This window comes from Ammospiza caudacuta, chromosome 1 (assembly GCF_027887145.1).
Source record: "Ammospiza caudacuta isolate bAmmCau1 chromosome 1, bAmmCau1.pri, whole genome shotgun sequence".
Lineage (NCBI taxonomy): Eukaryota > Metazoa > Chordata > Aves > Passeriformes > Passerellidae > Ammospiza > Ammospiza caudacuta.
Genome location: NC_080593.1, coordinates 105,841,343 through 105,869,284, shown reverse-complemented (window position 1 = coordinate 105,869,284; position 27,942 = coordinate 105,841,343). Strand labels below are relative to the sequence as shown.

General features: G+C 39.7%; 2 protein-coding genes across 4 annotated transcripts in view; both read right to left on the bottom strand.

Annotated features, from left to right (window-relative positions):
• LPIN2 (lipin 2) overlaps positions 1–7,428 on the bottom strand; it is a 43,887-nt gene extending 36,459 nt beyond the window's left edge. The window contains exons 1-2 of one of the 2 annotated variants that reach the window (XM_058820215.1): positions 7,312–7,327; positions 1,754–1,828 (exon numbers count right to left, since the gene is read on the bottom strand). The gene's annotated coding sequence lies outside the window, so the exon portion shown is untranslated. Of the gene's footprint in view, positions 1–1,753; positions 1,829–7,311 lie in introns of both variants that reach the window. The other variant, XM_058820206.1, reaches the window with a different exon arrangement.
• A 3,233-nt stretch (positions 7,429–10,661) lies between these two features.
• The window catches only part of MYOM1 (myomesin 1), a 75,466-nt gene continuing 58,185 nt past the window's right edge, over positions 10,662–27,942 (bottom strand). The window contains exons 34-40 of one of the 2 annotated variants that reach the window (XM_058824762.1): positions 26,667–26,830; positions 25,099–25,135; positions 24,761–24,783; positions 23,158–23,213; positions 18,234–18,449; positions 16,385–16,508; positions 10,662–15,154 (exon numbers count right to left, since the gene is read on the bottom strand). In XM_058824762.1, coding sequence (XP_058680745.1) covers positions 14,916–15,154; positions 16,385–16,508; positions 18,234–18,449; positions 23,158–23,213; positions 24,761–24,783; positions 25,099–25,135; positions 26,667–26,830 — 859 coding nt within the window. In that variant the 3' untranslated portion in view covers positions 10,662–14,915. Of the gene's footprint in view, positions 15,155–16,384; positions 16,509–17,480; positions 18,450–23,157; positions 23,214–24,760; positions 24,784–25,098; positions 25,136–26,666; positions 26,831–27,942 lie in introns of those variants that run through there. The other variant, XM_058824848.1, reaches the window with a different exon arrangement.

The window sequence follows — 27,942 nt, the reverse complement described above, 5'->3', positions numbered from 1 at the left end:
CCTTTTCATCATTCCTTTATCCTGCAGGTTCCATTAAAATATAGACTAAAACATACAGTTATGAGCAAAATGGAAGCAAAATTCATAAGCCAGTGCTTCTTTTCCAACACTACTGACCTCATATTGGGATTTTTTTCTGTGATATCTCTACTATTTCAATATTGTTCAGTATTTCAGATGGACATTATTTTCTTCAAAATTTATAAGAGTGTTTTAGACAAGAGCTTTTCTGGAATACAGATAAAATTGTGTCACTGCAGTAAGGTAAGATTTAAGTAGATAATAAGCTTTGAACACTTTGTTAGCCCTCTTGTCTTTTATTTCTCAATATTAGTAAGGTATGTAAAACATAATTCCTGCTGAGTAAGTTTCAGCACTAGTTTATGTACTTACAAACAAAACAGGAAAATTAGCTTTTATTTTGAAAAGCAAATACCTCAAATTTGGAAGTGTTAGAAGCAATGTTTTCCATGCAGCCTTAATGAAGCTCCCTGGTGTAGGTAGGTTTTCCTGTGGGGTAGTCTCAAAGTTTTCTCACTCGATTCACACAAGTTAATAATGCTGACCAAGATCATTCACCATCCTATGTTCTGTCTTTGACCTGCGCTTTGTGAGTCTACACATTTTATCTTGCTGCTCATTAGGCAAAATCCCTGATGGGAAATATTTTTAAAACATAGTTTTCTGCAGCAATTGTCATATTATATTCAATTGCATTTCATGTAGTCTTATAGCATCTCAGAGATGCAGTATTTTTTTCACCTATGCAATGAAAAATTCAGTACCAATTAGGAATTAAACATGCAGAGGAGTTTAGCACATTTAGAACTTGATTTTTCAGATTTTCCCTCTTTATTTTACCTCTTTGCACATTGCCTCAGTAAGCTGTGTTTGCAGTTGCAAATCAGATTTCTTTTTAATGACCATCTGGAATACGTAAAGTCTGACTGCCTGTGAAAATGACATTTAAGCAATTATTGGCCTGTACTGTATAGGAACTGTAGAACAAACACCACCAGCAAACAGCTACAGGACATTCCCCCAACTCTCAGCAGTGCATACCATTCTGAGTTCTGGATGGAAGGAAGCACAAATCCTACAGACACAGCCTGTATCAGCACTCTATCCCAATTCACTCAGAGATCAGAATAAGTATGCCAAGGCAAATGAATGGAGCAAATCCTTCACTAATTAACATACTCTAATAGATACAGCAAGTATGGGACCTTTGTTCATGTTTCAATGGTCTCCTTCACCCCACCTTGTCACACATAATTTTACCTGCTATTAACCAAGAGCAAAACACCACAGTTCTCAAAGTAAGGATGGGGTGTGATAATTTTTAGTCTCACACCCCATCCTGACACTGGAAAAGGTTCTTTCTCCACAAGGCTTGACTCCAGTTCCAGAATTCCAACACTTGTCTATTTTCACACACTTTTACACTTTGCTTATTAGGCGCAGAAAAACAGTGGAGGAGTTGCCATTTCTCCTACACAGATTACAAAAATCAGACTGGGGCTGAAAACACCTTTCTGTGCCCAAGGACTTGGTGCCAGCCCTGGTCTGAAGCATCTGCTTACTGAGGCTGGAAATAAAGATCTGCTCATCCCACATTGTGCTGAAACACATTCAGCACATCTCTGACACTTTTAGATGCAAAAGTCTATCCATTCTCCATATGAACCTAATTCAAAGGTTATTAACTTTGCTAAAATAAAATAAACTTTGACATGACTAACAGAAAACATACCAAATGAAGATTATCTGCTTGAGATGCCTCAAGGGACACATGAATGTTTCTAAAAGAAAGCAGCTGGAGTTTTTCCTATAGCAGAGTGGAAAAATAACATCAAGTGTCACTTCTTATTAAAAAAATAATACACTTGCTAAGATTTTCTATACAAAAGCTAAAGGTACTTAAAATATAACATGGAATTACATATTTATTTTTAGCAAGTTACATGAAACTAAAAAAGAAATTCTGTTCAACAATGTTGAAAAATATTACTAGGCAGTACTACCTGCTTTTACCTGCAATTCCCAGCTCTCCAAAAATAAAAACAAACAAACAAGCAAACAAACAAACTTACTATCACAAATAACAACAGCAGATATGAGAATTCAAGCAGTTAATAGATGTTAGAGAAACACTATTGATACAAAAGTAATATACTGTTCACTAAACTGGTGGTTAAAAAATAAAATCAAATTAGTTTTGCACCTATGATGCAATATGGTAAATTCAATGCCTTCAAGATCTCCTGTCAGGTGGAATCAAGAGCCATTTAAATCAAAACATTTTGCAGTGCAACTTAATTACTTTTCATCACTGGGGAAAAAAAAATAGCAAGAAAGGAAATCCACAGTTTATTTGGAGCTAGTGCTTTTGTAATTGTGTCAACAGTTTTATCTGTACGATCTGCAATGAATCATCTGATTTCAGAGTTACAGTATCTGTCCTTGCATTAATTTGAGCACTTTCTTTTTTAAAAAAAGTTATCCTTTTTTCTGTTTACAGAGGAACATCAGTGAGGACAAAAAATAAGAGTTCATAAATTAAATTTTACTGGCAAAATGATCAGTTCAATAAAAACTTAGGTTACACATACACAAAGTGTTCTTATGCACACGGAGACCTCAACTTCTTTCAAGGCACTGGAAAAAGTAACTGGCTAATCCAAGAGTGCAGCCCTTTGCAATCTGCACGGGCAGATCCCACACCACCCCCTGCCACACTCGACATACTTCCAGCAACACAGACACTTGCAAGGCCACATCATCCTTGGCTGAACTTATTTCCAGACATGTAACACAGAAACCAATGCTTCTAAACAGAAACTCTATCAATCTCATTTTTGAATGAGATGAGAGAAAGCAGATGAAGCTTTTCCTGGATATTTCTACAAAGGACTAAGCATTTCCTCAATAAGCAATCCAGCAATCCCTTATCTTTGTTTCCTCTTTTTAACAACATTCTTTCCAGCTGCTTATCTGCCCCAGGTGCATTTAAATTTTCTTGCAGCCTCCCAGGGTTTAGAAGTCAAAGCAAAAAAACGCAGTCATGTGTGCACACATGAACTCTAACTATATCTAATCTATCTATTCATGGTAAATAATTTGGTTACATTTAGAATGGATACACAAAGGCTAGTACAAACCTTCATGCTGACAAGAACAGAAATAATACTTATTCTAAGAAATACATATATGGAATACTTAAAGAGCCCTAAATATTGCATCTATAAACAAGATACCTTTTTTCCCCACTTGATAAGACACTTGATAAGATTCTCCATATTGTTGAACTCATGAAGATATACCAAAATAAAGCAATATCCCTAAATTTAATTTGCATAAGACTTGGCTATATCACTAACAAGTTGGGTAAGAGTGCTAGTCTTACAGAATTCCCACACAGATGTGGGAATTTACATGAGATGTTGGGAAGAGGAAAATTAGATACAGCTGAGCAAAGTGGCATAGGCTCTTTCAGCAAAGCCAATCCAGTGCATTATTGAGCTGTAATGACACAGAGGTCACATCTGGCTGAGGGATCTGCTCGCCCCTAGCACACAGCAGAGTCTGCATTGTCTATGTAGGACACAACACACCTGTGTAGGGGCCTCACAGATTTCTTGTTTGTGTTAACAGGCATACTTTTTCCTTCAGGGAATGAATGGCTTTAAGTCACCACTAAGTACTTTTCTTCTTTAAATCACTCTATTTCAGTTCACAGCACAAACTAAATTCTAGTTAGCTGGGGGAGTCAATTACTTCCATTTCTAATGGAATCACAGCTCCAACTCATTATCCAAAGCACTTATTTCAAAGAATTTTGAAAAGAATCCTTTACACGTTTCCTTTAAAAGGCTTTTCATAACCATCAATTCAGAAGAAGTGTATTTCCTGAGGAGACAGCCATGCAGTCTAAAAAAAGACAGGTAAACCTAGAGCCACAGCCTAAGACCAGCTTAGCTGGCTTCAGCCACATACACCAACAGAACTATGTCACCTAGTACACTGCAGACTTTTCTATTATTATTTTGCATATTTACACTTGTGGTATTGAACTTCAGCACTCCGGATAAAGAAATGGGCCAATTCATCGGCTAAAAATCTCATCTGCTCACTCAGTGCATACAGAAGCAATGAGGAAGTACCCCTTGGTCCTGGGAAAATGAGTGACTCAGGACAACTTCTGACAACTAATGTCAAATTACATTAGTGCAAAGGTGAAAGAAATTGATTAAAATATTTAGTTAGGAAGGGGAAACCAGCATCCTTTCTCTGATAATTCCCTTGAAATAGAAATACAAGGAAAAAAAATCTCAAAATTGTGCTTAAGCTTTGTCCTCAAGCAGAAAGACAATCTGACTTGACCGAGCATGACAGTTTCATATTAAATCAGTCTGCCTGCCCAAACTGAAATGCAAGCATTAATGTAAAAACCAAGATGAGAGAGCAGCTAGGCAGATTAAATGCATTTTTAAGTGCCACATTCTTTGCAAAAGCAGCAACATTTTTTACTATGCTTAAAGTGGATAATTCTATTCTACAACTTTGGTAAAAAACCCCTCTGCTTACCTATGTGACAGTGAGATATGTCCAGAGATGACATCTTTGTATTACTGACGAACCTTAAACTGTAACTTCAACAATATCATGAAGAATATTCTCCAGATACAAAAGTCACTGGGATACAGTTTGCTGCTGTGCTATGTTCTCAGAATGTGCCCAGTATGGGATGAAGACATCTAATCTATACACTTCAGACTTGTATTTGATCAGAAACATACCACACACTGTTGTGTATATGCCTGAAAGCTTCTTCACTGTGGGTATCTGTAACATACAGCACTGAATCTCACACCAGAAATGGTCCCTTCACCCCTTTTCAGACAGTTACATAACGTATTGCTAAATCATGATATAACCAATGATTAAAAGTTATTTCATATATAATCCAAAGCTATTTAAAAAAATATCCAATTTGTTAGAAATTCTAACTTGAGCACCGATCCTGTGTTCACACAGAGACCTTGAGAAAATGTTTTCCTTTATGCTGTGATCTCATACTTAAAAGATGCAAGACTGAAAAACAAAACATTGTGATCAAGAGCAAAATTGTGATCTAGACTATTAACCATGCAGCCATCCTCCAGGAAGAAAAGCAACAACTGCAACTAAATTAACCTCTGGCTTCGACAAAGGTTCCCAAAGTGGCTTTAAACAAAATCCTTCCACCTCTATCTGATCTAGGTTGCAAATTCTCTGAGGCAGAGACCAAGGCACAGAGCATGCAAGGCAAAGCAGGGCTGCAGGGCTGCTCGGGGCCTCAAGGTACATACGGAGGTGTCAAGTGCCCTACGTGCAGTTTGGGTTTCCCTTTAACTGATCAAGGCTTGACACCACTGGAAGGAAACGCTAGAGACAGAGAGAAAGGACATAAAATTCACTGCACTGCAAACCTGAAGTATTTTACATGGAGGTCTTCCAAGTAAACAATAACAAAGAACTACACTTACTTTTGCAACAACCCAAAATATTAAGAACCATGAAAAAGATGAAGTATTAAGTACCAAGAACAAATTCAAACACCATCTCTGTTACAGGCCACTAAAAAACTCAAACTTTCTGATATGCTTAACTGAAAAGTTAAGCATACAAGCTTAAAAATTAATACTGTAATTGCTGATGAGAGCCATTCAGCACTATCCTAGTTATTCCTACTGCAACTAAGAATAATACCAGATAATACAGCATTTCAGTCAAAGTTCCTGGCATCCTGAGATTATTCAGAAACATTTGAACTTCAGCATATCTGTTTAATAGTGTATTTTATAAGAGTCATATACTTTTACAGAGCACCTCACTATACACCATTCAAGTAGAGGTCTTCCTTGATTTTTTTAAAGGGATGGCAAAACTCTTTACATTCCTGTATGTTCAGGAATTCAAAAGAACTCTAGCAGGGACCAGGAGAGAAGGAAGAACTTTGGGCCCTGGCTGGAACTAGCTGCCTAGTATGTATACAAAAAATGTTGCTAATGTATCCACAAAGTGGTAGACATTGCCACACTTTAAAAAAAAAAAAAAAGAAAGAAAGAAAAAAAAAAAGAAGGGATTTCGTGACTTACAACTAATGAATACCTGTACATTCTTAAAAAGCATGTAACACTACAATTTTTTTTTCTAATTTGCAAACATTAAATGCTTAGTATGCAAGATTGTCTCGAAAATGCTTGTGAAGTATAAAAAACCCCAACCAATCAAAGAAAATCAGAATAGACCCCAAGGAGTTGTCCTTCAGTGATGCTTGTGTGTTCCTTACAACCTGGGATATTCTATAACTCTAAGGACTAAATTCTATAAGGTCTTCTCTGACAGTAGCCTGCATAATTCCACATATCAATACGGCTAACAAATACTTTCTTGTAACAACAGTTACAGGAATTTTGTTTGGGGTGGGGAAAAAAAGCTAACCAGATGACGGGCGTGTACAAAGTGCAGCCACAACACAGGTATAGTTATGACATCATTTTTCTGGATGGAAATGCACAGGTTTACACAGCATACTGCCCTGCTCTATCAAAAATCATTGATGCCTGCTACATGTACTCAGTAACCACTCCAGGAGAAGAAAAACGCAGCTCACACCAATTAAACCACACGCACACTCAGCAAGACCCCAAAGCGAAGCAAACAAAAAACTGCGGGCAGCGTGGCTCCACTTCAGGCTCCCCACACCAGAGGGACAGACACGGGAGGCAGCGGCGGAGCGCCCGGCCGGAGCGAGAGTTCAGTGCCGGGTTTGAGGGGAGGGCGCTGGGCAGCCAGGCCAGGCGAGGCACGGCACGGCACGGCACGTATCCCGGTGTGCCAGAGCGGCACCGCCGAGCGCCGGGAACACCGGCAATCCCGCCACCCCCGGGCTGCGCTGGGGCAGCGCCGGCCGCCAGCCCAGCCCCGCTCTGCCCAGCCACACACGGGCAGCCGGGGCACGGCGGGGCTGATTCCCCTTCGTCCCGCCGGCCTGGGCTGCGGGGAACTGCAGAGCGCTGGCAGCGCCGGGCGGGCGGCACCGCTCCGCAGCGACGGTTCCGGGGAGGTTCTCGTGGTCCGCTGCGGGGAGCGAGCCCGGCCGGCAGCCGGGGCAGGGCCTGCGCCGCCCTCCCCTCCTCCCGCTCTCCCTGCTTCCCTCCCTGCCCCGTGGCCGCCCGGGCTCGCCCCGCACGCCGGCAGGGACACCTCGCGCCCAGCCGAGCCGAGCCGAGCCGCCGACAGCGACAGCGGCCCCTTCCCGCTTACCTCGAGCGAGGCCCGGCGGGAGCCGGCGCCGGCCGAGGAGGGACGGACGGTGCCTGGATGGAGGGATGGAGCGGGGGAGGGACGGACGGCAGCGGGCAGCCGGGGGAGCCGCGCCCGGGCGGGTGCGAACTGCGCCAAGCGGCGGCCGTTGCTGCAGCGCGTGCACGCCCGCGCGCGCTCCCGCTGGAGGCGGCGGGGACGCGCCTGGCCCGGGGCGCCACGTGACCTTGGAGCGGCGCCGGGTAGGAGGGGGAAGGAGGCGCGCGTGCGCGCGGCCCCGGCAGGCGCGGCCCCGGCAGCACGTAGCGCGTCCCGGAGCCGCCGGGCGGGATCCCGCCCGCGCCCTCGGGAGCGGGGATCTGCAGCCGAGCCCGCTCGGGAGCAGCTGCTTATAGCCGCCGTCGGAGCCGGCGATCAGGATTAGCACCCCGTGACTGCGCGGCGGAAAAGGCGCGCTGCCCTCACGGTGTTAACCGCTTCATTCGTCCCTCACTGCATCCTTCTTCTGAAAGTTACCGGCCCACCCACAGGAGGAGGGAAAATTTTTTTTTCGTGTACATATACATATCCTTATACATACAGACATATATAAGTCATATATGCATTCTGCCGTAATATATCTCTATATCTATATCTATATTTCTATATCTATATATTTATATCTGTATTATCTGTCTGTATCTCATCGTCTCAAGCTGTGCCCGAGGAGGTTCCAGATGGACATTAGAGGGATTTTTTCACAGGAAGAGTGGTTAGACTTTGGAATGTTTAACCCAGGGAGGTGGTAGAGTCACCAACCCTGGGGGTGTTTAAGGAAAGACTGGACGGTGGCACTCAGTTCCATCCATGGTTTCGTTGGCACAGTGATGTTTGGTAGGTTGTAGTCGATCTTAGAGGTCTTTTCTGACATAATTAATTCAGTGATTCTGTTTTATATACCTATATCTATCTATCTATCTATCTATCTATCTATCTATATTTATCGTAATGAAAGTGTAGAATTGCAAAATCAGAACATGTCCAGCAGGCTGTGTATGCATTTCAGGATAGCAGCTTCATTTGCCCATTGCTTTATGATTCACACCACTGCTTGCTGAAGTTGGTTTGGTGCTGTGTTATTTACCTGAGTCACGCTATTGCCCAGAGGCCCCAAATGATGCTCTGACATAATATGTACTAAACTCTGGTAAAATTCTCACTTCAAACAACTTGCACCATAAAAAAGTGTTAAGAAAAGGAGAAGCAGCATAATAGGAAATACAATTTTGGTTTCACAAATGTGAATTAAGTGTTTTATCACTATCCATGTTCCATCTTTATTTTATTGTACTTCCATTTGTCTACCAACGACTACTTCATCCACCAGTCTGCTGACAAAAATTTTGTTAAAAGTGTGGTTTTGCCCCACTTGGTGTTAGAGCCATTTTAGGTTTTCACGTAGGTTTCATGTAGTTGTCACATAATGAGAAATCAGGCTGGTCGGCAGAGCATTCAGGCCAAGTCACAAAAAGGCCTGCTAGCATGCAAAGTGATAGATAGACAAAATTTATTTTGATGGTCCACATATCTCTTAAAAGATGCTTGACAATCTTTTTTTACCAGTGCTACAAAGAGATAAGATCTGTTTATTCATCTGTGCCTCCTGGGACAAGCTGCCTAAAAGATTATAGCCAGTGAGTTTGCTTATTTGTAGATAATATATTTAAATCCATTTGAGCACAGAACTAATACAAATCTATCCTTGCATAACATGCAGGCTGGGTTTTCAAGGAAACTGGTTCATGGAAGAAGGCACAAACACAGAATTACATGGATAGGGTGACTGTATTATGGATATGTAAAAAGGGAGGTCAGATTTCACACCTGCCCATTTTGATGATGTTATTGTCATGTCAGGAATTCTGAGTCAATCTTGGAACACTTCCAGGACTCAGGATACATGGAAGCAACAAAGAGTAATGGAGCAATTTGCCACCCTTCAGCGCTACCATTTTTCAGCTGCAGCAGTTTTCTGAGAGGCCTCCTGTCTGAGTATAACATTGCAATAATAATTACCTAGCCGCATTAGCATAACATCTGTCACAAGCACACAGTCTGCAGATCATTTCCCTGCTTTGCTGAGTTCCTTATTTGGCATCTTAGTCTCACAGTTTGGGAGGGTAACCTCTTCAGCAATTGCTCTAACAGAGTATTTACATTTGTGTTTCTGTGATCTTATCTTTGCTAGTCATAACAAGAAGTTATTTTTTTAGTGGATGGGATTCTCCTTTTCAACACCAGGCAGCCCTATTCTCAGGGAGATAAGAGGTAGGGGCTAAATCTGTCATATGTCCTCAAATATTGACATTAAGCTAAATTCTATCATGAAAATATGCCATAAAAATCTTTACTTGAAAAGGGGTAACAAATGAGTAGATCACACTTATCTGTTTCAAACCTGGAATAAGTTCTTCTGAGTAAAGAGCATTTATTTGAAAACACAGTGTCTTTCTTTCCTTTAGGAAACATTTACCATTCCAAAATTATCACCTCTGCACAATCAGGACTATTGAAGCAGGCATCCCTCAGTATTCTCCTTTTGTATTCTTTGCTCTTTTGCACTTGCACATAGAAGATTGCAATCAAGCTGTAGAATGGCTTTCATTTTCCACAGCTGTATCTATCTATAAGTGGGATTGGTTTCTGTTGTGAGTGTGTGGAGTGCTGTAGCCAGGAGCTCTCTACATCGAGGCACCATTTGTGGTCCTTGATAACCACATCTCACTGCTGGTTAATCCAGGGCCTCCAGGGCTCAGGTAACCTGCTACCTCATTTGTGTTCATTTTGCCCTTTCACCACAAATGTCACTATTGTTTCCCCCATCAGGGAGAGGAGAGGGCGTGATGAGGGCAGCTGCTTACTGGTGTGGTTATTTTGGTGAAGGGGAAGCAATTTGAAAGTGTGTTACCCAGTGCCATATGTAAATCAGTGGCTCTCTGGCTCCTCAGCTGAGCATCCTGTCTGGCAGCAGCAGTGTGTGAGAGGGGTAGCCTGCACATAAGGCAGAAAAAGAGCTGGAATTAGTGATGAGTTATAGTTTTGTCATTTTGCCTGTTTGTATGCATACAACACTCAGAAAGAAACCACTCTCTGGCGCAGTCATTTATTCCATACCCACCATCAGCCCTGCTCATACTACAGCAGACAGGATATCTTACCCTGTAAACCTATGAGAATCCTTATCTCTGCCTCTTAGTCACAACCAATACATGTCCCTCAGAAGCATTTTCCATAACATCTCTCAGATCAGAATGACATTATGACAGGATGTTATGATTTAGTTAAGTTTAGTTTTATTTTTTTATTTCCATTTAAGAGACAAAAAAAAAAAACACAATAAAACACCATAAAAACCACCCAAACCCCCCCTCCCAAAAAAAAACCAAAAAAAACCCCAAAACACCCAAAAAACCCAATTAAACAGAACAAGGGGGTAAGTTAATAGCAAGGATTCAGGGCTGTAAGGAACTGTATCCTGATGCACCAAAATTTTCAAGCACAACAATAGTCCCAAAAGTTGACAGACTTGTGTGTAGAGTTAACATATTAATTGGTAAGCATTAACATATTAACCAATTAAGCTGGCACACTCAAATCAAGTCTCATATAAGCAATATTTCTCCATTCTTTGTCAACCATTTGCAAGTGTTTTACAAACCATTTTCTGATAATAGATAATGATAGGATTTCAGGCCTTCTGTTAAGAAGTTCCTTATCCTTGCCAAAATCACAACCTAATTAAGCAGGAGGTTTTATTCTGGTCCTGTTAGGATAAGTGATGAAATGGTAAATGGAAATAGCTGTGTAAAATTGGATGATAGAAGATGCAAGACTGATAAAGAAGGAAGGAAAGGTGTTTCATTTGAAAACTTGCAGAAGGAGATTGCAGGAAAGAGCTCTCCCATAATGAAATGGGAAGTGGGACAAGAGCAAAAGTCAGCAGAAGATTGCCCTCAAATATGGGGCCTTCCTTCTTCTCCATCACCCCTTACTGTCTCTCTCAAAATAAGGCTTTATCTTTAGAAGCCCTTGTGAAACTGAGTTTTTTTCTAATGTTTTTCTCTTTACAGCTTTTGTGGCTCTTTTCCCTGGACAACATTTTCCTTCAATTCTTAAAACTTAACATCCCTTTAGCAAGACCAAAACACACAAACAAACAAAAAATGTGGGGAAAGACTTGTTGCAGGTGTCTGTCCCCTCTAAGTGCAGATTAAATGGGATGTCATTTATGTATTTACCTTATAGTAGTTGTTCAAGGGCAAAGAGCAGAAGTGCAGCCTATGCTAGTTTAAGGATGATCTCAGTTTTCATCCAGCTGCTCCAAAGATTATGGCTTAATGTATTACCAAATTATGTCTGTCCATCTCAGAGCACAGACAGATCTTCCTCAATAATTGGCTAAACAAATCCAGAAGAATTCAAGGACAGCTGGAATCACAGTGCCTTTACTGCAGTGGAAGTCAAAGCCTATTTTTCTCATCCTTTTTCATCTTCAAAAATCATCCTTTGTGGTTTTAGAAGGTGACTGGATGATATAGCTTATTGCAACACTTTCCCTTGTTGTTAACTACAGTTATTATTACACAAGAACATAAATTTCTAAAAGAGTTATAAATTTGAATATAAAGAGTAATGTGTGCTGAAAGGGAACATGTACGTGAGAAATAAGAAAATATAGAGAAGTGCACTTCAGATAAACATGGCATCCAGTGCCTGAGTTTAAATGTAGTCAAATGATTCTGTGTGTTTGATAGGAGATCCTGTTGCTACAGAAATAATTTGCATTCTATCGTTATGTAGTGCACAGAGACTGAAACAATTTTTCATAGTTATAATGGAGAACAGAATATAAATAATACATTTAAAATGCAAGGAAGAAATTATTCAACCACAGTAACATAATAAGCTTTTGCATACTCAACAATTTTGTTAACATTAATTTTGAATATTTGTTATATATTTGTGAACCACTACAGCTTAAATAATCAAAATAAAAAAGGGAGAGTAATCTTTTGTATGTTTATCTCATTACTGTGCATAACTACATTATTCTTCTGGATAGCAAATATATTCCTGTAGAATAATACTGATGTGACTCCATTTCGAGCTCTATGAGGAGCCATCCAAACTTAACAAAAAATCCCCTAACTCTATTGCATTTTAGTTTAAAATTTTAAAGCTATTTCCAGTAGGTTTTAATTGAAATATCAGGAAAACAGTGATTTTTCTTGCAGCAAAAAGCTAAGACCCAATTCTGCAACAATGACACAGAAGAGAAATCTGCTATTGGCTTCATGGTGAGAAAAATGGGCTTTGTAATCTGAGATTTGGGACATTTTTAGAACATTCCTCTGAGATCTAGCTAGATTTCTATTAAAGCTAATGCAGAGACCCCTGCGGCATTCTGAGGAATCGGATCAGGCTCTCCGTGGTACAGTCTGTTCTATTTATAACTTGCTCACTGCCGCTGGTGTTCGTGGCAGACAGGCTCCCCACACCAAGGAGCTGGGAGAGCTGATGGATCTTTGCAGAGGGAAGGCAGCTTGAAATAATTGCCAGTGCAAAATGTGTGTGTGGAATTGTGTGAAACAACCTGCAGCTTTGTGCTGCTTTTGAAGGGCCACTCTGTAGCTCTGACAGAGTGCTAGAATTGCACATCTCTAGATATTTATCATTTTCTGTAATAATTACATGAGAAGTTACACGCATTGGGGTGTCCTGCCATGGAGATGCTCCTTACTGCATTTCTCTGAAGGACCTATGTCCTTCACTGCAGGGCTAAAATACATAGATTTAGAAAAAGATGTGATGGAGAATTGAGTCAAGCTCAATGTCAAACACTAATTAAGTGTAGTTGGATGATTTTAGTTGTAGTTCAGTCTGCTTTTAAGTTTCTCCCAACACCATTTTGTGTAGATGTCATCAATTTGATTTCTACAATTTTTTCTCTGTTGCATCCTACATCCTTCTGTCACTCACTATGGACCACCCTTTCCATTATTTACAGGAACATTATTTCTCTACTTGCCTACATATAAGTGTTCTATCCAGTATTTCATTCAGACAGAAAATTTCTGTTGGTTTTAAAAAGAGTTGAATAGAATCCTATTGGAATTCTACTAGAAGGAAATTAATTTCTTCTCATGTGGGATATCAGTATCCTGACTTCTGTGCATTTACATGCTATTGAGACTCTTTGCTTTCTTATGCTAACAGTGCTGTGAGGATGGATTAGAAACTGGTATTTTTTGTGTTTTCAGTAATTCTACATTAGTAATAGATCCAGCACCTAGAAATACCAGTGGAATTCAGTGACCTTTCATCAATAATCCCTCTGGAAAAAGATAATACAATATGATTGAGTCTTCTTAAAGTTGAAAGCATTATGAATATCTTCCTAGTAATTAAAATATTTCATTTTAATTTCTTAGGTTTTATAACTTCTGGTCACTTTAAAGTTGAACTTAGCTTGCATAACAACAAAATAAATTCTGACCTTTATTTTTATTGGTTTGTTTTTCAGCTTGAACTCTGCTTCTTTCATGGTATCTAAGCATTTGCAAATGAGTCATATTTTCCTATATCCTCAGTACATAAACATGTGAATGAACACAGTAATGAAGGTGGATGAGCACAGCAATGATTTAATGCAGAGATTCTTGCCTTGCATTTATTCCTCACTTACATGACCACGAAGCTACATTCTCTTATAAGAAACCAGTGGATTTGATGATAGGGAGTGGATGAAGGGATAGTCTTGGGCTGAACCACTGAGGAAGAAGAGCAGTGGGTTTATCAGAAATCTGAGTGCTGTGGCAAAAATTGTGGAGGAAAATTAGCATTTGGGGGGCAGCTGATACTTCATGGGTTAATGATTTATCCACAGTAACTCATTAAGGTATTAATGGAGAGGACTGGACAGCAATCATGTGAGTCTTGGTGATAAGAAATGGCCAGATGTTGTCCTGGTCCACCTGATGAAAAAGATTTGCAGGAAAGAAACTTGGATCAAAAGAAAATTCCTTATGCCCCCCTGCATCCATAGGAGATGGTCCTGTTTCTGGAGTTCTTCCACTGTGTCCAGACTGGTCATGGGGAAAAGCAGAGCCCACATGGCATGAAGAGGACTGTATATATAATTTCCTTGAAAAAGTAAGCAGCATCTGCCTCAAGCTGTGATGGCCTATAAATATTGATTAACACATCTGTGTAACTGATACCAATATTCCTTTACACTGCAGTAAATGTGTCAGTTCTAGACAGGATTTGCTGTAATGAACTCTGCTTATAAGGGACACTTTTTAGTAATTAAATTCACATTGAGAGTACATGTATCATTATTCACATACTTAGAAATTCCTGCAGTGCAGTGCAGTTATGTGGTACTGAAACATAAGTACCCATCTACCATGCATTTAAATTTAGAGTTGGGAAATATTACAAATGTTACACAAAAAACCCTATTAGCAAACTTCTGTGGTTAAATATTATGGTTAAGATACCACTCATGAAATCTCAAGTTGAACTTATCCTGTTGGTGATAGGATCAGATTCTTCAATGAAGTTCAGTGGGGTTTAGCCAAGGCTGCTTTTTCTGGTGCTTTTTCTGGTGGTTTTTTTCCCTGCCTATCCAAACTTTCTGTGGGTTGAGGAACCTTTTCTGCTACTCCTGCCTTTCCAGCAGTCTTCTTTGCTGCTTGCTGGTTGCTTTTTATATCCTTTCCTGTTTCCACAGAGGGTACTTCATTTGGATCAGGTGTCTCTTCTGTAGCAGTAATTTCTTCTCTGTGTGGCTTAATAAAATCTGATTTAGGAGAAGTAATAAAATTTCTGAGTGATCCTAAGTAACAATATTTACTGTGCTCACCAACATTTCTTTCACATTGGTTATGACCTTATCATGTTCTTTTCCTCTTTCCCTACCCATATAAAGAGGTTCAGTATCACACACAATATTACTACTTGCTATGGAACCAAAACCAAGCCCAAGTCTTTATGTCTCTAATTAAAACTATTTAGAGGTAGATACTGGCAAACATTTCCAGGTACAGAAATAATTGTTTCCTGCTTAAGTCACCTAATTTACAGGACTGCTCAGAAAAGGCTACCATACCAGTAAGGCAAGAGAGGAAGGAAATGCTGTAAAATATTTGTTCTTGCCTTAGGAGCAAAAAAGTGGGGGGAAATAAAAGTATTAAAATGTTCTGTCAGAAATTATATAACATGTATACATCCTGTATACAAAGAAAAAATACTTAGGCAAAAAATATGTAAAACAAATGTTCTGATATTGTCAGAACTGAAGACTGATTTGGAGCTAAAATGCTGTATACGGGAGAGATGAAATTGTGAAGAATAAATCCCTGTCCAAATAGCAATTCTACAGGTAGATTCTAAAAGAACAGTAAAATAATATACAAATAATACATGAGAATGCTGAATCACCAGAGAGTTTTTAATTTTCTACCCTTCCAATAAATGAGACAAAAAATGATCACTTATAACTCCAACTTTACCATTCAATATGGACAAAAAATGGGGAGAGAATAATTGATTAATCCCAAGTAGTGGCTAAACAGTCAGGGTTTTCTAAAAGACTTAGGCATTTAGGGTCCCTGAATCAGCAAGGCCTTATTTTTGGTGAAATATCAAACATCTAGCTGCTGAATTGAGTCTCACTTTGGAAAATAACACCATCTGTGTATGTATACATGCTTACAAAGTCTTTCCTTTGCATCCAGAAATTTAGAAGTATTTATGATGACTTTTAAATCTTCCATCAGCCAGGTTAGTCAAGGTGACAACTTGCAGTGGAAGTAGAAAAGGTGGTTTGAAAATATTGATTTAAATTTCTTTCACTTAGGCCTAACCTGGTAATTCATACTTTGCATCTGTTGTTGATTAAGAGCATCTGTACTGTAAACTTGATTGATTGTGACCTATGAAATATTGATTGGCTCAGACAATTAACTCTGTAACAATTTAACAATTTTTTCATTAGAACAGAAGACTCCAACAGTGAAGGCACTCTTACCTTTCTTTCCCCCTTCCTTCTGTTTGCTTGCTGACATTGCTTTTTTCTTTTTAGATACAGTTTTATTATTTTGATTGTGTCCTTGGGCTGTGTCAGTCTGTCCTGACACAGGCATGACAATCACCTGAAGCAAAGCAAGAACAAAACGTGCACAAGCGAGACATGGATGCATCACAGATTCAGCCTGAAATCCCCGTAACTGAATCCCTGGAACTCATCCCTTTTGAAGCAACTTATTACTCTAACTTTCAGGGACACATACATCTGCCAAAGCAAAGTAAAGTAGAATCCAGCCTGTTACCTGTCTCATTTGTATTCCCTGGCTGTTCTGACAAAAGATGGGGGGCAGGAGAACAGATTTTTAAAAATAAAGTAGTAGAAATAAACTCTTGTCAAAATGCAATCGTTATTAAAAATAATTCTGAGTAATGAAAAAATAATAACTGAGTAATCAGTTATTGCAAAGAGTAGGTCATATTCTTGTTTGCACTCTGGAGGATGGAAGCACTGTGACTGTTGTTTGTACGTTGTATGTCATGGGACAAAGATGGAGTGACCTGCATATCATCCTTGAATTGGCTTCATGTCCTACTAAGCAAAATTGTAACGTAATTTTGCATTAGTCCTTCAAACTCAGGAAGCTGCTCTATCTCAAATTATAGATCTTATCATGATTATATCTTGAAATTTAAAAAATTAATCCTTGTTACTGTTTTGCTGTTTTACTCAGCTGCTGTGACTAGATAATCTGAACTTTTTCTGGTAACAGATATTGATTTTTCTATCTAACAAAATACTTACATATCACCCTTAAATCACAATTCATGCCCAGGTGCATTGAAAAGCACAGGACTACTCCTGTGCAAATATTATTTGCAAAAATACCTTGTTGACTTAAGGTGTGAAGCAGTGAAGGTCTGGACAGAGAGGTGTGAAGAGATGCCATGGTGGTTTTGTTGCAAACAGCAAAGTGAAGATTAACAGGGATCTAAAGGGAAGCTGGAGGTAATTACAGTGGTGAAAGCATTAAGACACTGACATACTGTGCACAACTACATGAACTGTGACTAATAAAACAAGACACAGTGAAACAAGCTTGTGATTGAAGGAAAGAAGTGAAATCAGTTTATTTGTGAACATAGAGCAGAGTTCATACACTTTTACAGATACACACACACGTATTATTATCCTGGCCTCCTAAGCCTTATTTTCATTTATGTTACAGTACTGTTACCCTGTTTGGGCAGATTAAACAATATTTAGGGCTGTAAATGACACCCATATTAAGGCCTCACTAAATTAACACAGCAATACAAAGGGGCCTTAACACAGACAAAAGCCAGCACTCATTTCTCTGTGATCTAACACGTTCCATTTATGCTGCTTTACCAAAGATGGAACAAATCCTAACTCTGCTGCTCAAGTTCGCCCCGATCTTTTTGATCTTTCCATCTACCTCATTAGTTGCTTCCACTGAAACAATTCTTGACCCTTTCCTTCCAGATGCTCCAGGAAGAGGATGAAATGGTGAGCATGTGTTTACAGACAGCATGCACTTGGCCTTGCTTAAAATTAGTTTCTGTGAAGTTAGCATTAAGAAAACATTCAGGAAAGGCCCTGTTTTCCCTGGCATAAGTAAGTGTATTAGAAGCAAATGTGAAGTGAATGGAAAAATCCAAGGCTGCCTGCTAAAGCAGAAAGCCATTTACACACATGGATTACATCAGCCTAACATCCAGAATCTCCTCTGTACTTCTCTCTTCTAGACTTAAATTCATGCTTTCATTTTATCCTACTGCTTTTTCTCTTGCTCAGACTCTCTCTCCTCCTCAGGGATGTACACACTTACAGTGACGTCGCTGGTCTCTGTGCCGTACTTGTTCTTCACCACAATGCTGTATTTCCCAGAGTCTTGTGTGGACACAGTAGAAATGGAAAAGCTGACATTTTTTCCAGATTCAAACCTCAGGATGCAATTGGCATCTGATACAAATGACTTTTCATTCTTCAGCCATGAGACCTCTGGGGTGGGATCTCCCCAGACAGTGCAAGAAAGATTGAGTGCCTACAGAAAAAGTACAAAGGAATTATGAATCAGTAAATATTTGCTGTGTTTTTTGATGCCTGACTCTCCAAATATTCCAGCTTCCCATTTAGCATCCTGCTTTTAGTAAAGGGATTCACACTATCATCAGTAATCAATAATTTATGTCACTCTATCATAAAGAAGGAACTCAGTTAATTCAAGAATGCCATTAAAACCTTTCAATATTTTATGGACCTTCTTCTCAACTCTCATAATCATTAGTAGGGGTTTCTCCATGCGTATTTTTTAATATAAAATTGGATATTATCTGCATTTTTGTATTAGACATGAAATGAGATTTTAATGAACTGTCAGATGATTTTGTTCACATTAAACTCACCACATATATATATATATATCTCCCATAAGTAAAGAAAGTGTGGCTGCCTTTATAGATAACTAAGAACAAAGTGGCTCTGAAATACTTTGTTTAATTTGGGATCCTTTTAAACTGTGCCCTGACAGCTCTTCTAACAGACTTGAAGTGTTTTATGCACTTCTGTAAAACTATTTTTAACTGAAATCAAGTCATGCTTTACTCATTCTTTAGTGTTCATGTAAGTATTTCCCTTGGTTGTTATTACTGTTCCTAAGGACTGAATTCAGTCCCATCAGCCTGTAGGAAGGAAGTATCTTCACTGTTGGAGAATCATCTTGTTGGGGAGGTCACTGGCAGCTTGTTGTACCTTCAGCAGGCTGCTGAGTCTCTTGGGCACACTCTGTACAGGCCTCCCTTTTTTCTTGTCAGCTAATTCATTTTTGGGAGATATTGATACATGTAAATGATCTCCTTCTCCAGTCACAGTGCTATGGCAGTCTTCTCAAAAATATTTGCAAAAGTGACTATAATGTAGAGACTCAACTGTGAAAAAAGTTCACATGACAATTCAGTGGTAATAGGCCTTTCTCTGGAGCTTTTTTTAGGAAGGAATTTATTTATATATATGCCATTTAAAAGGGAATGTAACTGGACTGGAAATTGAAGAACTTTTACTGCAAAGAAAAGTCTTCAGTGCTTCATTAGGAATGGACCAAGTGATAATTAAGGAGTAGACAAGATTTCACTTGACTGGAATAAAGTATCTCTTCCAACCTTCCCTCCAATTCATTGCTTCTTATCCAGTAGTGTGATAGTGGAAGATGGGACAGAAGAGAAATGCCTAGAAGGCTGTTGAAATGAATGGAAAAATTGACACCTCTATAAAAGTGAGAGGTATTGATACTTCTGAGAACAAAAAAAAAAAAAAAAAAACAAAAAAACAAAATAAAACAAAAAAAAACCCACAAAAAACAAAAACAAAAACAAAACAAAACAAAACAAAAAACCAAAAAAAAAACCAAAAAAACCCCACCAACAACAAAAAAATCCCCATGTGCCCAACCTGAGAACCAAAATGAGAGCAAAATGGAAGGGAAAGTCTTTCTTCTATCAGCAACATGTAATTCTTGGTACTGAAGGAGGGCGGGTTCCAAGTGAGAGGTGGTTATGGCATGGTGGAAATGGCCTCTATCTGATTTCCTGCAGCACCTACAGCTGATGACCACGTGGGGCTGTTGACTCCCTTCTCTTGTAGCCCACTGGTGTGAATGTGGTTTTGGTTGCCATATCAGTCCATCTTTTTAAAAAACAAGTGGGAAATGAGGTTTTATGTTTCCCCCTTTTCCTTATCACTCTGTTACAAACATGCCCTCAGCCTGGCAATGCATATGGACCCCTTCAGGTGCTCAATATTTCATTATTGTCTTCTGATTCTCAGGCAAGCAAGAGCTGAACACCGAGTGGCTCCAGCTGCCACTCCACCACAGTGCTAATGAGCTGATGTCCATGTCCACAGAGCTCCATTAGTGGCATCATTCAAAGCTGGGGTGTTTGAAGTGCTGTCATACTCCACAATTCAAAGAGATTCAAGCAGCAGTGATGATTCTTTTCTTCTTCTAAATCATTCCTTAAAATAGCTACATTTTCCTTAACCTCACATCACTAGCTCCTGTTTGATATGAGTGATTCTCTTAATGTTCCCAGCTCCGTTTATTTTCCAGCTACTAATGTGCAGAGATGTGTCTTATAATTCACTATATATAGATGGTGAGATCTTGGTTTTCTGGAAGGTGATTCCATACCCAAGGAGAAACAATTGCTCACTGTGACTGCACCTATCTGTTTCAGATTTCTGCTCTTTGGGCAAGAGATTGTCTTTGCTCATGTAGATATTTATTACTCACTGAACCCCTTGATTTTAATACTGTGTTCAACCTGATATAATTTTGTTTTAAAAAGTGTCTCTCATACTCCTGGGCCCAGGGCACTGAGGCATGTCCACTTGAAGAAACCAGCAGCTGCAAGTCCAGAGCCTTTGTGCCCCTCACTAACTCTTCTGCCTTTTACTGCAGGTTATCATGAGTAGGGTAGTAGAGGTGGCAGAGAGAAGTGTGTTTGTGTTTCTTTGTAATTGAATCTTCTTTCACATTAGCACAGTGTCACAGTTGTGGATGGTTTGGGGAGTGGATTGAAGCAGCTCAGTTAAGGAAATCTGCTCCCTACCTCCAGCCTATCTGTGAGGATCTACACCCCTGGCAGAAGGGTAGAAAGAAGAGTGAGTTGGTGGGAAGAAGGATGTTACATGTTGCTTCTATGTCTGAAAGTGCCTCTCAGAATCCTAAGCCTCTTCACTCATTTGCAGGCCTTCATTAAAACAGCCACTTAGGTTAAGTTGCCTGGCTGGACACAAAACTTAGGCTAGCATTCTCTGTCAGGTCAGATTCCTCCCTAATGTGAGCTGACACTTAGCCTTTTCCAATTATACCACACTGCTGAGGAGCATTTATGTCTATCAGTGGAAGCCTCTTAGGCCATCTGGAATGCTATTTGATTAACACTTGGTAAACACTGGTTCATTCCCTCTCACCCATACCCTTCAGCTCACACGTAAAAAGCTAATAAATGGCATCACAGTCACAATGTTAAGTTTAAATCTGAGATATGCATGTGCTTGGAAGTTCAGTCTCATGATACTAATCTGTTCATATAAGTCTGTGGTTGTGGTGGCACTAGACTTCACAATCAAAGCTTGCCAGACCTCTGCTACCTCATTTGCTGTTTTACAATATCCTCAACGATTGTGCAATTTGCATGAGTTACACAACAGAGAATTGCATTCTTCTCTCTCCAGCATATATGCAAACAACAGCCAGATGAGCCAATACCACCCAAACCAGCTCTGTTTTCCCGATCACATTCTGTCCTTCTCAAAACGATCCTCTGCTGAATCAAGAAACGTAAGGTCAAGGATATTTGTCTCGAGTTCTGGGAGTATTTCAGCCATGTATTCAAACGTTACAAATGTCCTTGCTGTCAAGGACAACATGTGTCTGGGTAAGATTTTGCAACTCATTTTTACAAACTCCTTTTATAAACACTGCCCATTTTGTGTCAGTGAACTCATACACAATTTCATATCAACACTCTTTTTTGTCTGAAAGGTTAAAACTGGTAAAGGTTTACACCCAAGTTTACACCCTGCCAAAGCATCATGAGAATCTCGCCTCCAAGCACTGATTAGCTGAAAATCTGCTAATTCATTCTGTTCCTTTGTGTCTTCTATCTACAGTTACAATGTTCACATGAGTGCTTTTTACTTTACAGCATTTCTCAAACTGCTATATCTGTTAAAGAATTTTATTTTGTAATGTCAACATATTTGATTTTCCCAGAACTGCTGCAGTGTACTATCTTGTTGGCTATATCTCATGTTGTTAAGCGGTTCAGAATAAGATTTTAGATTCTTAACACTTCTGCTGAGCTTGTGATCAAATTCTTTTAACCCAGTTGACCTACTGACAGATAAAGCCAGAAATACCAGAGAGCTGCCTTACTGTCATTGTCACATTACGGGTTTTCAGTGACATTCACATGCCCGATTTCACTGTTTGAACCCACTGTGAAGAGGAACTGGCTGGTGGCAGAGCAGCAGGAAGTGAAGAGCAGGCACTTCTTGGTCTCAGGACTATTAAACAGCAAGCTGTAGAAGCAGTGTGCTGGGGAAAAGTTGTGAGACTGAGAACTCAGTTTCTGGGTCATCTGTTCTGTGCTCGAGCATCAATGTTCCTCTGGGAGTGCCTTACCATAATCTTTCAGCTGAACTCTCCTAATATAATCCAGTGTAACACCAGTGACTTATTTTGACTTCCCTCTCTTTTACCCTGAGGAAACAGAGAATTTTTTCTCCTATTGGCTGGATGAGAATTGAGTTATTTTGGTTTACTACTTTTACACCATTTAAAACCCAGCCTCTACTGGCCACATTGCAAAGAACTTAACTGTAGAAGGCATAGAATGACTGGCTTCCATGTGAAAAAAAGAGTTAAACTTTCCTGATACAGGGGGAAAAAAAATCTAACCTGTGAAACCTGTGCGTGAATTTTTAAAGAGCTGGTTATATAAGGAGTTTTAGTCCCAACTCACATTGTCATCTCACTTTTATCTATTTCTTAAGAAAAGACACTGCCCTGAATACATAAACCCATCTGTGCAAGTCCATTGAATTATGTACAGAAGGCAGGGGATGAATAAATAATGTAGCAGATTTTAAAGATGGCATCTTAAAAATAAAAGGTGAATGTATTGCCATCATTGAAAGGCATTCAAGCTGTTGGGATGTTGTGTAAAGCTTCAGTTAATTTACTGTACCTTGCCCTCCTGGATGGTGACAACATCGGGCAAACCTCCAAGTACCCGTGCACGATCTGGAAATAAAGAAGATTAATTTTCTTTAGTGTCTCCAAATCAACTGTGTGCTGAATCCTGTTTCTCTTCTCGTTCTTTCCTTTTGTCTTATTTATGTACAACTTGTCTCTGATATCTGTGCTAGCAGAGAACTATCCAGCATTTTTAGCACACCATTTGGACTTTAAAATATGTTGAATTCACAGCAAAAGATGTGTTAATAGTTGGTGTCAATCACTTACACAGACAAATTAAAGTACACGTGCAGTGTGCTGCAGACTTTGATATCAATTGAGTTTTAATTCTGAGTGCACAAAAATTATTTACACTCTTGAGATCTGGTGCTCAAAATATTTACTGCAGTAAACTAAAAACGTTGGGTATCCAAAGGGAAATTAATGACACCTGGTAAAATGCTGGAGATTGGCTTTTAATCTAGATACAATGACAGATTTCAGTCTCAGTGTCAAAAATGAAGTTCCACCACTTGTGTGTAGCTGTGTGTAAATGAGACTGGTGCCTGACTGATCTAGCTTTAAACTCAAGAGTCCCACAGCAGTGTTAGACAAATACAAATAAGCCAATCACATGCAGGCTTCAGTGCACTTCTCCTGGAATACAGATTTTGTTCCTTGCATGTCTGGGTGGAGCCTGGTGGAGGAAGGAAATGACTGTACAGAATGTTCCCCTCTGGTGTGCTCTGTAAAAGATGTGCTCTGGAGGCCGAGATAACAGCCTTAGGGAGCAGGAAAGGCACTGTGCTGTGACAGTTAACAGTGCCTTGTGGGCAGCCCAGGGGCAGGAATGAAAGGGCAGGGCAATCTCTGACCCCTTTGGGGGGGTCACTGCTCCTATCCAAGCCCTGCTCTATCTCTCTATGCATTTTTCTCAAATAACTTTTCAAATGCCAGTTCTGCCCTCATTTTTATGCAGGTCTGAAAGTAATTTGAAATTAATTTGAACAGTTTGTTTTTCCATGGCTTCTTCCATAAGTAGGGAGGATAATGAGTTTAATAATTCAAGTTGAAGGCTAATAATTTACTCCCTAAGTAGTTAATACATACTTCTGTTTTAGTTGCTCTGTTAGAATTGACACACAGGAAAAAGTGTGAGGAGATTCTAAGCAATTCAAAAGCTACTGTTGCTTTCTTATCCATTTGTGTATGTAATGCAGAGCCATTTGACATTTTAGAGCATTCAAAACTAGCCAAATTATTTTCTCAATCTTTGAAAACAAAGAGACTTTTGTGCAGAGAATATGCATGAGAGATCCTAGCAATAAAGTTTATTTTTAGAGAAGGCTAACTGATACTGAGAACAGGAGCTTGGATGAGAAAAATCAACCTAAGCCATAAGAATGATATGATTAGCTGCAAAGTGCACCAATGTTAAATCAACAGAGGGTCACTTACTTCTCCTTGGTGTAAGGACAAACTCGTTTTAGGATGAGCACATGCTTATAAACATGCCTACATGCCCTCTCGTTCCCAACACACAACCTTCCTAGAGAGGAAGACAAGCTTCATAAACAGTTTCTTGCAATCATTGTCAAAGAAGGCCGACTTACTTTTCTCTGCAATCGCAGCTTGCCTGGAGTTGAAAGAAACAAAGGGAAAGTCCAATTTCAGTTAAGGTTTACTTAGAATGATAGAAAAATAGATTATCTTTTGAACTGCTTTTAATCCATTATGGAAAATCTCTCTCATAGCTTGGCAATAGAGCTTTTTCCTTGCTACCTGACTGTTATATAAGAGTTGCACCAAAGAAGTCACATGCCAAACTCCTACGGGCTTCTGTATGACTAGGACTTGTTTCATAAGATAAAGTTATCTCCAGCACAAAACAAACAAATACTGTTATTATTTTATGGCTGCCATTACTGTATTTAGATGTCATAATACTTACTTTAATCTCTGGAACTCAGCAAAGGCTTCATCGAAGGCTTTGTAAAGAGGAAAAAAGTACATTTAGAGAGAAATAATCTCACAGGTTGAAACTTAAAATTAATAAAGAAATTTAAAATGTAGATGTAATAAATTTAAAATGTAAAATTTAAAATGCATGCATGTGTACTGTACAAACACTAAAATGCTGAATGGTTTGACTGATAAAGGCCATCTGGTATATGGCAGCTATTATATGTACATATGAATGCATAAACACACTTTTGTCTTCTAGAAGTCAAGCTTTAAGACAGAGGGCAAGAAAGTAGTAGCTGAAGTAATTTCTCAGAAGAGAGAAAGAAATGCACAATGCATCACCTAAATGAGGGATTATGGCAGTGACCCTCCAAACTTTTTATATTGTACATCCCTATATAAAATTATTTTGAGCATGCACTCCCTATATATAAATTTATTTATAGACTATGTAGATGTATACAAGTGAAGTACACTGGGTCATCTTGCACACACGCTTCAGAGACCACTGGGTTATGGAATACAAGAGAGATGATTTTCCAAGGATTTTTCACATCTGCTTGAAGCATCACACTGATGGCTGTGAGCAAAGAGAACAAGAAATTGTTGTCTCCCTTGAAAATTCAGGCTAAGCTGCCATCATGGGGGAGGCCAACCTCTCCTGCTTTGACAGGGAAGAAGAAATGTCTTTTCCTAGAAAGTGGAGTAGAGTACAGAAGGAGCAGCATGGAGATGATTAAAATGTTATCACCCTTACACAGAGCTTGCAAACAAAAAGTGAAGCTTTAGGGATGGGAACAGCTGGGAGTGGAAAGAGCAATTTGGAAGGAGTTAATCAGTTCTCTAGGATCTGAGAGGTCTCTCAGAGTAAAAGCTTCCAACAGTCAATCCAAATTTTTCCCCTAACAGTCCTTCCTCATGCTGATGAGAGGTCTTGGCATCTCTGAAGAATGAGGAGTTTTATTACACCCATCAAAGAAATAGGGTAGGAAAGTATCAGAACAAACTTGTCCCTCACTTCCTCCTGGAAATATTCCTTGGAAGAGAGACACACAGAAGGCATTCAGTGCTACAATTCATATTTAAAACTGCCAATCAATGCCAGCAACACAAGGGATTTTGTAAAATAGCTCTGAAACTGGGCTGGCATCTCAGTAGGCAGACTGTAAGTGGGTATTTGGATTAGGAAAAAGCGGTTTTTATGAGAGAGCACAGGTTGGGGAAAACAAATCGTGTGGTCTGGGGAGAACAAATCGCATAATCACTGAGTAAGCCGAGTTGGAAGGAACCCACAAGGATCATCAAGTCCAACTCCCAGTCCCACACAGCACCATCCCCTAGAGCTACATTGTGTGCCTGAGAGTATTGTCCAAAAATGCTTCTTAACTCTGTCAGGCTTGTTGACACAGTCCCTGCAAAAAATGCCAGACTGGTGGGTGCACACACAGACCCCAAAGGGTGACAGGTCTGTGGCAAGATGCTGCTGTAGATGCTGCCACACTGCCTCAGCACACTGCCCACACGGGGATGATGTTAGCAGAGGGGATGGCCCACCTTGGCCAGAAAGATCCACAGTCTTTGTGTGCGTTGTGCTGCCATCAAAGAGTTCCATTATGTATCTGCCTTTGTCCTGGGGAGTCGGCTCATTGATCTGCAACCAGATCTGCTCCCCGGTGACACCAGTCCTCATCCGGTCCGTGAACTTAATCTGGGTATCACTGAAAGCACAAAACAATGTTACCTTTTGGTTTTACTGCAGGATAAAAAGGGTTTGCTCGTGTTGAGCCACTGAGCACACCTGGAGTTACTAAATGATTTCCAAGACGCTATGGTATGCCACCTTATTCTGAAACCTTGAAGTCAAACCCTTGCTACAGTTGTGAGCTAGAATCGGTGTGACAGCCTTTCCCTGTTCAAGGTCCAGCTGTCCTCAGAGCTTGCAGAAGAATTATGCATCTCAGTCTGCAACCTGAGCCATAGAAAAGCTGTACAAGTCTAAAAACCAGATCTCTGAAGGGTAGCCCAGGCATCCAGAAATGTTGCTGTTCTCTTATTAGCATTTATTTCTGCTTGGGCAAAACAAAAGTATATAGGTCTGTATCTACAAAAAAAAAAACAACCCACTTTTGTCAGAAATGGTGTTTGTCCAGCTGGAATGATTTCTGATGCTCTACTATGTTTGGAATTTAAACACATTTTGACATAAGCATATCTTCTTCCATTAAAAGAACAGAAAACAAAAGAAAAAACAAACCCAACACCCCCCTCCCTCACCCCCCAAAATCAATTTCTTAGCTTTCTAGCTAAGCAGTTAATTTCCCTGGATGAGTCAAAAGATATTTGCCAAATAAGCTATTCATTTCCTTGTTATCTTTAAACTGATAACTTTGAATGCACTGGAGGGGAAAAAAATTTCTAGATTAATTTGACATGCTTCAAGATGAAACAAGTTTCTAAAAATGAAATGGAGAAAAGAGAGAAAGAGAGAGGGGGGAAAAACTCCCACAATACTTCATATTCTCTTGCACTTATTTGAAATACTTGGGACTTTGGATGATACAAGGTCAGAATGAGTGCCAAGAAACAAGGAGGCCTCCAATGGCTTTCATTTCTCTGACAGGGTGCTGGTTAACATCAGTGTCAATAATTACAGCAAGCCTGGTACAGCACATCCTGGGTGTTCTGTGCCTTATTTACATGAGTTTTATTGAGAGAACAGTAATTCAGATTCCATCATACAGACTAACAACTACCATGTCCACAGGAAGTGAAACAGCAAGAATAGTAATAATAGATTTGAAGTGATCTAATTGTTTACTTCTCTTATTTA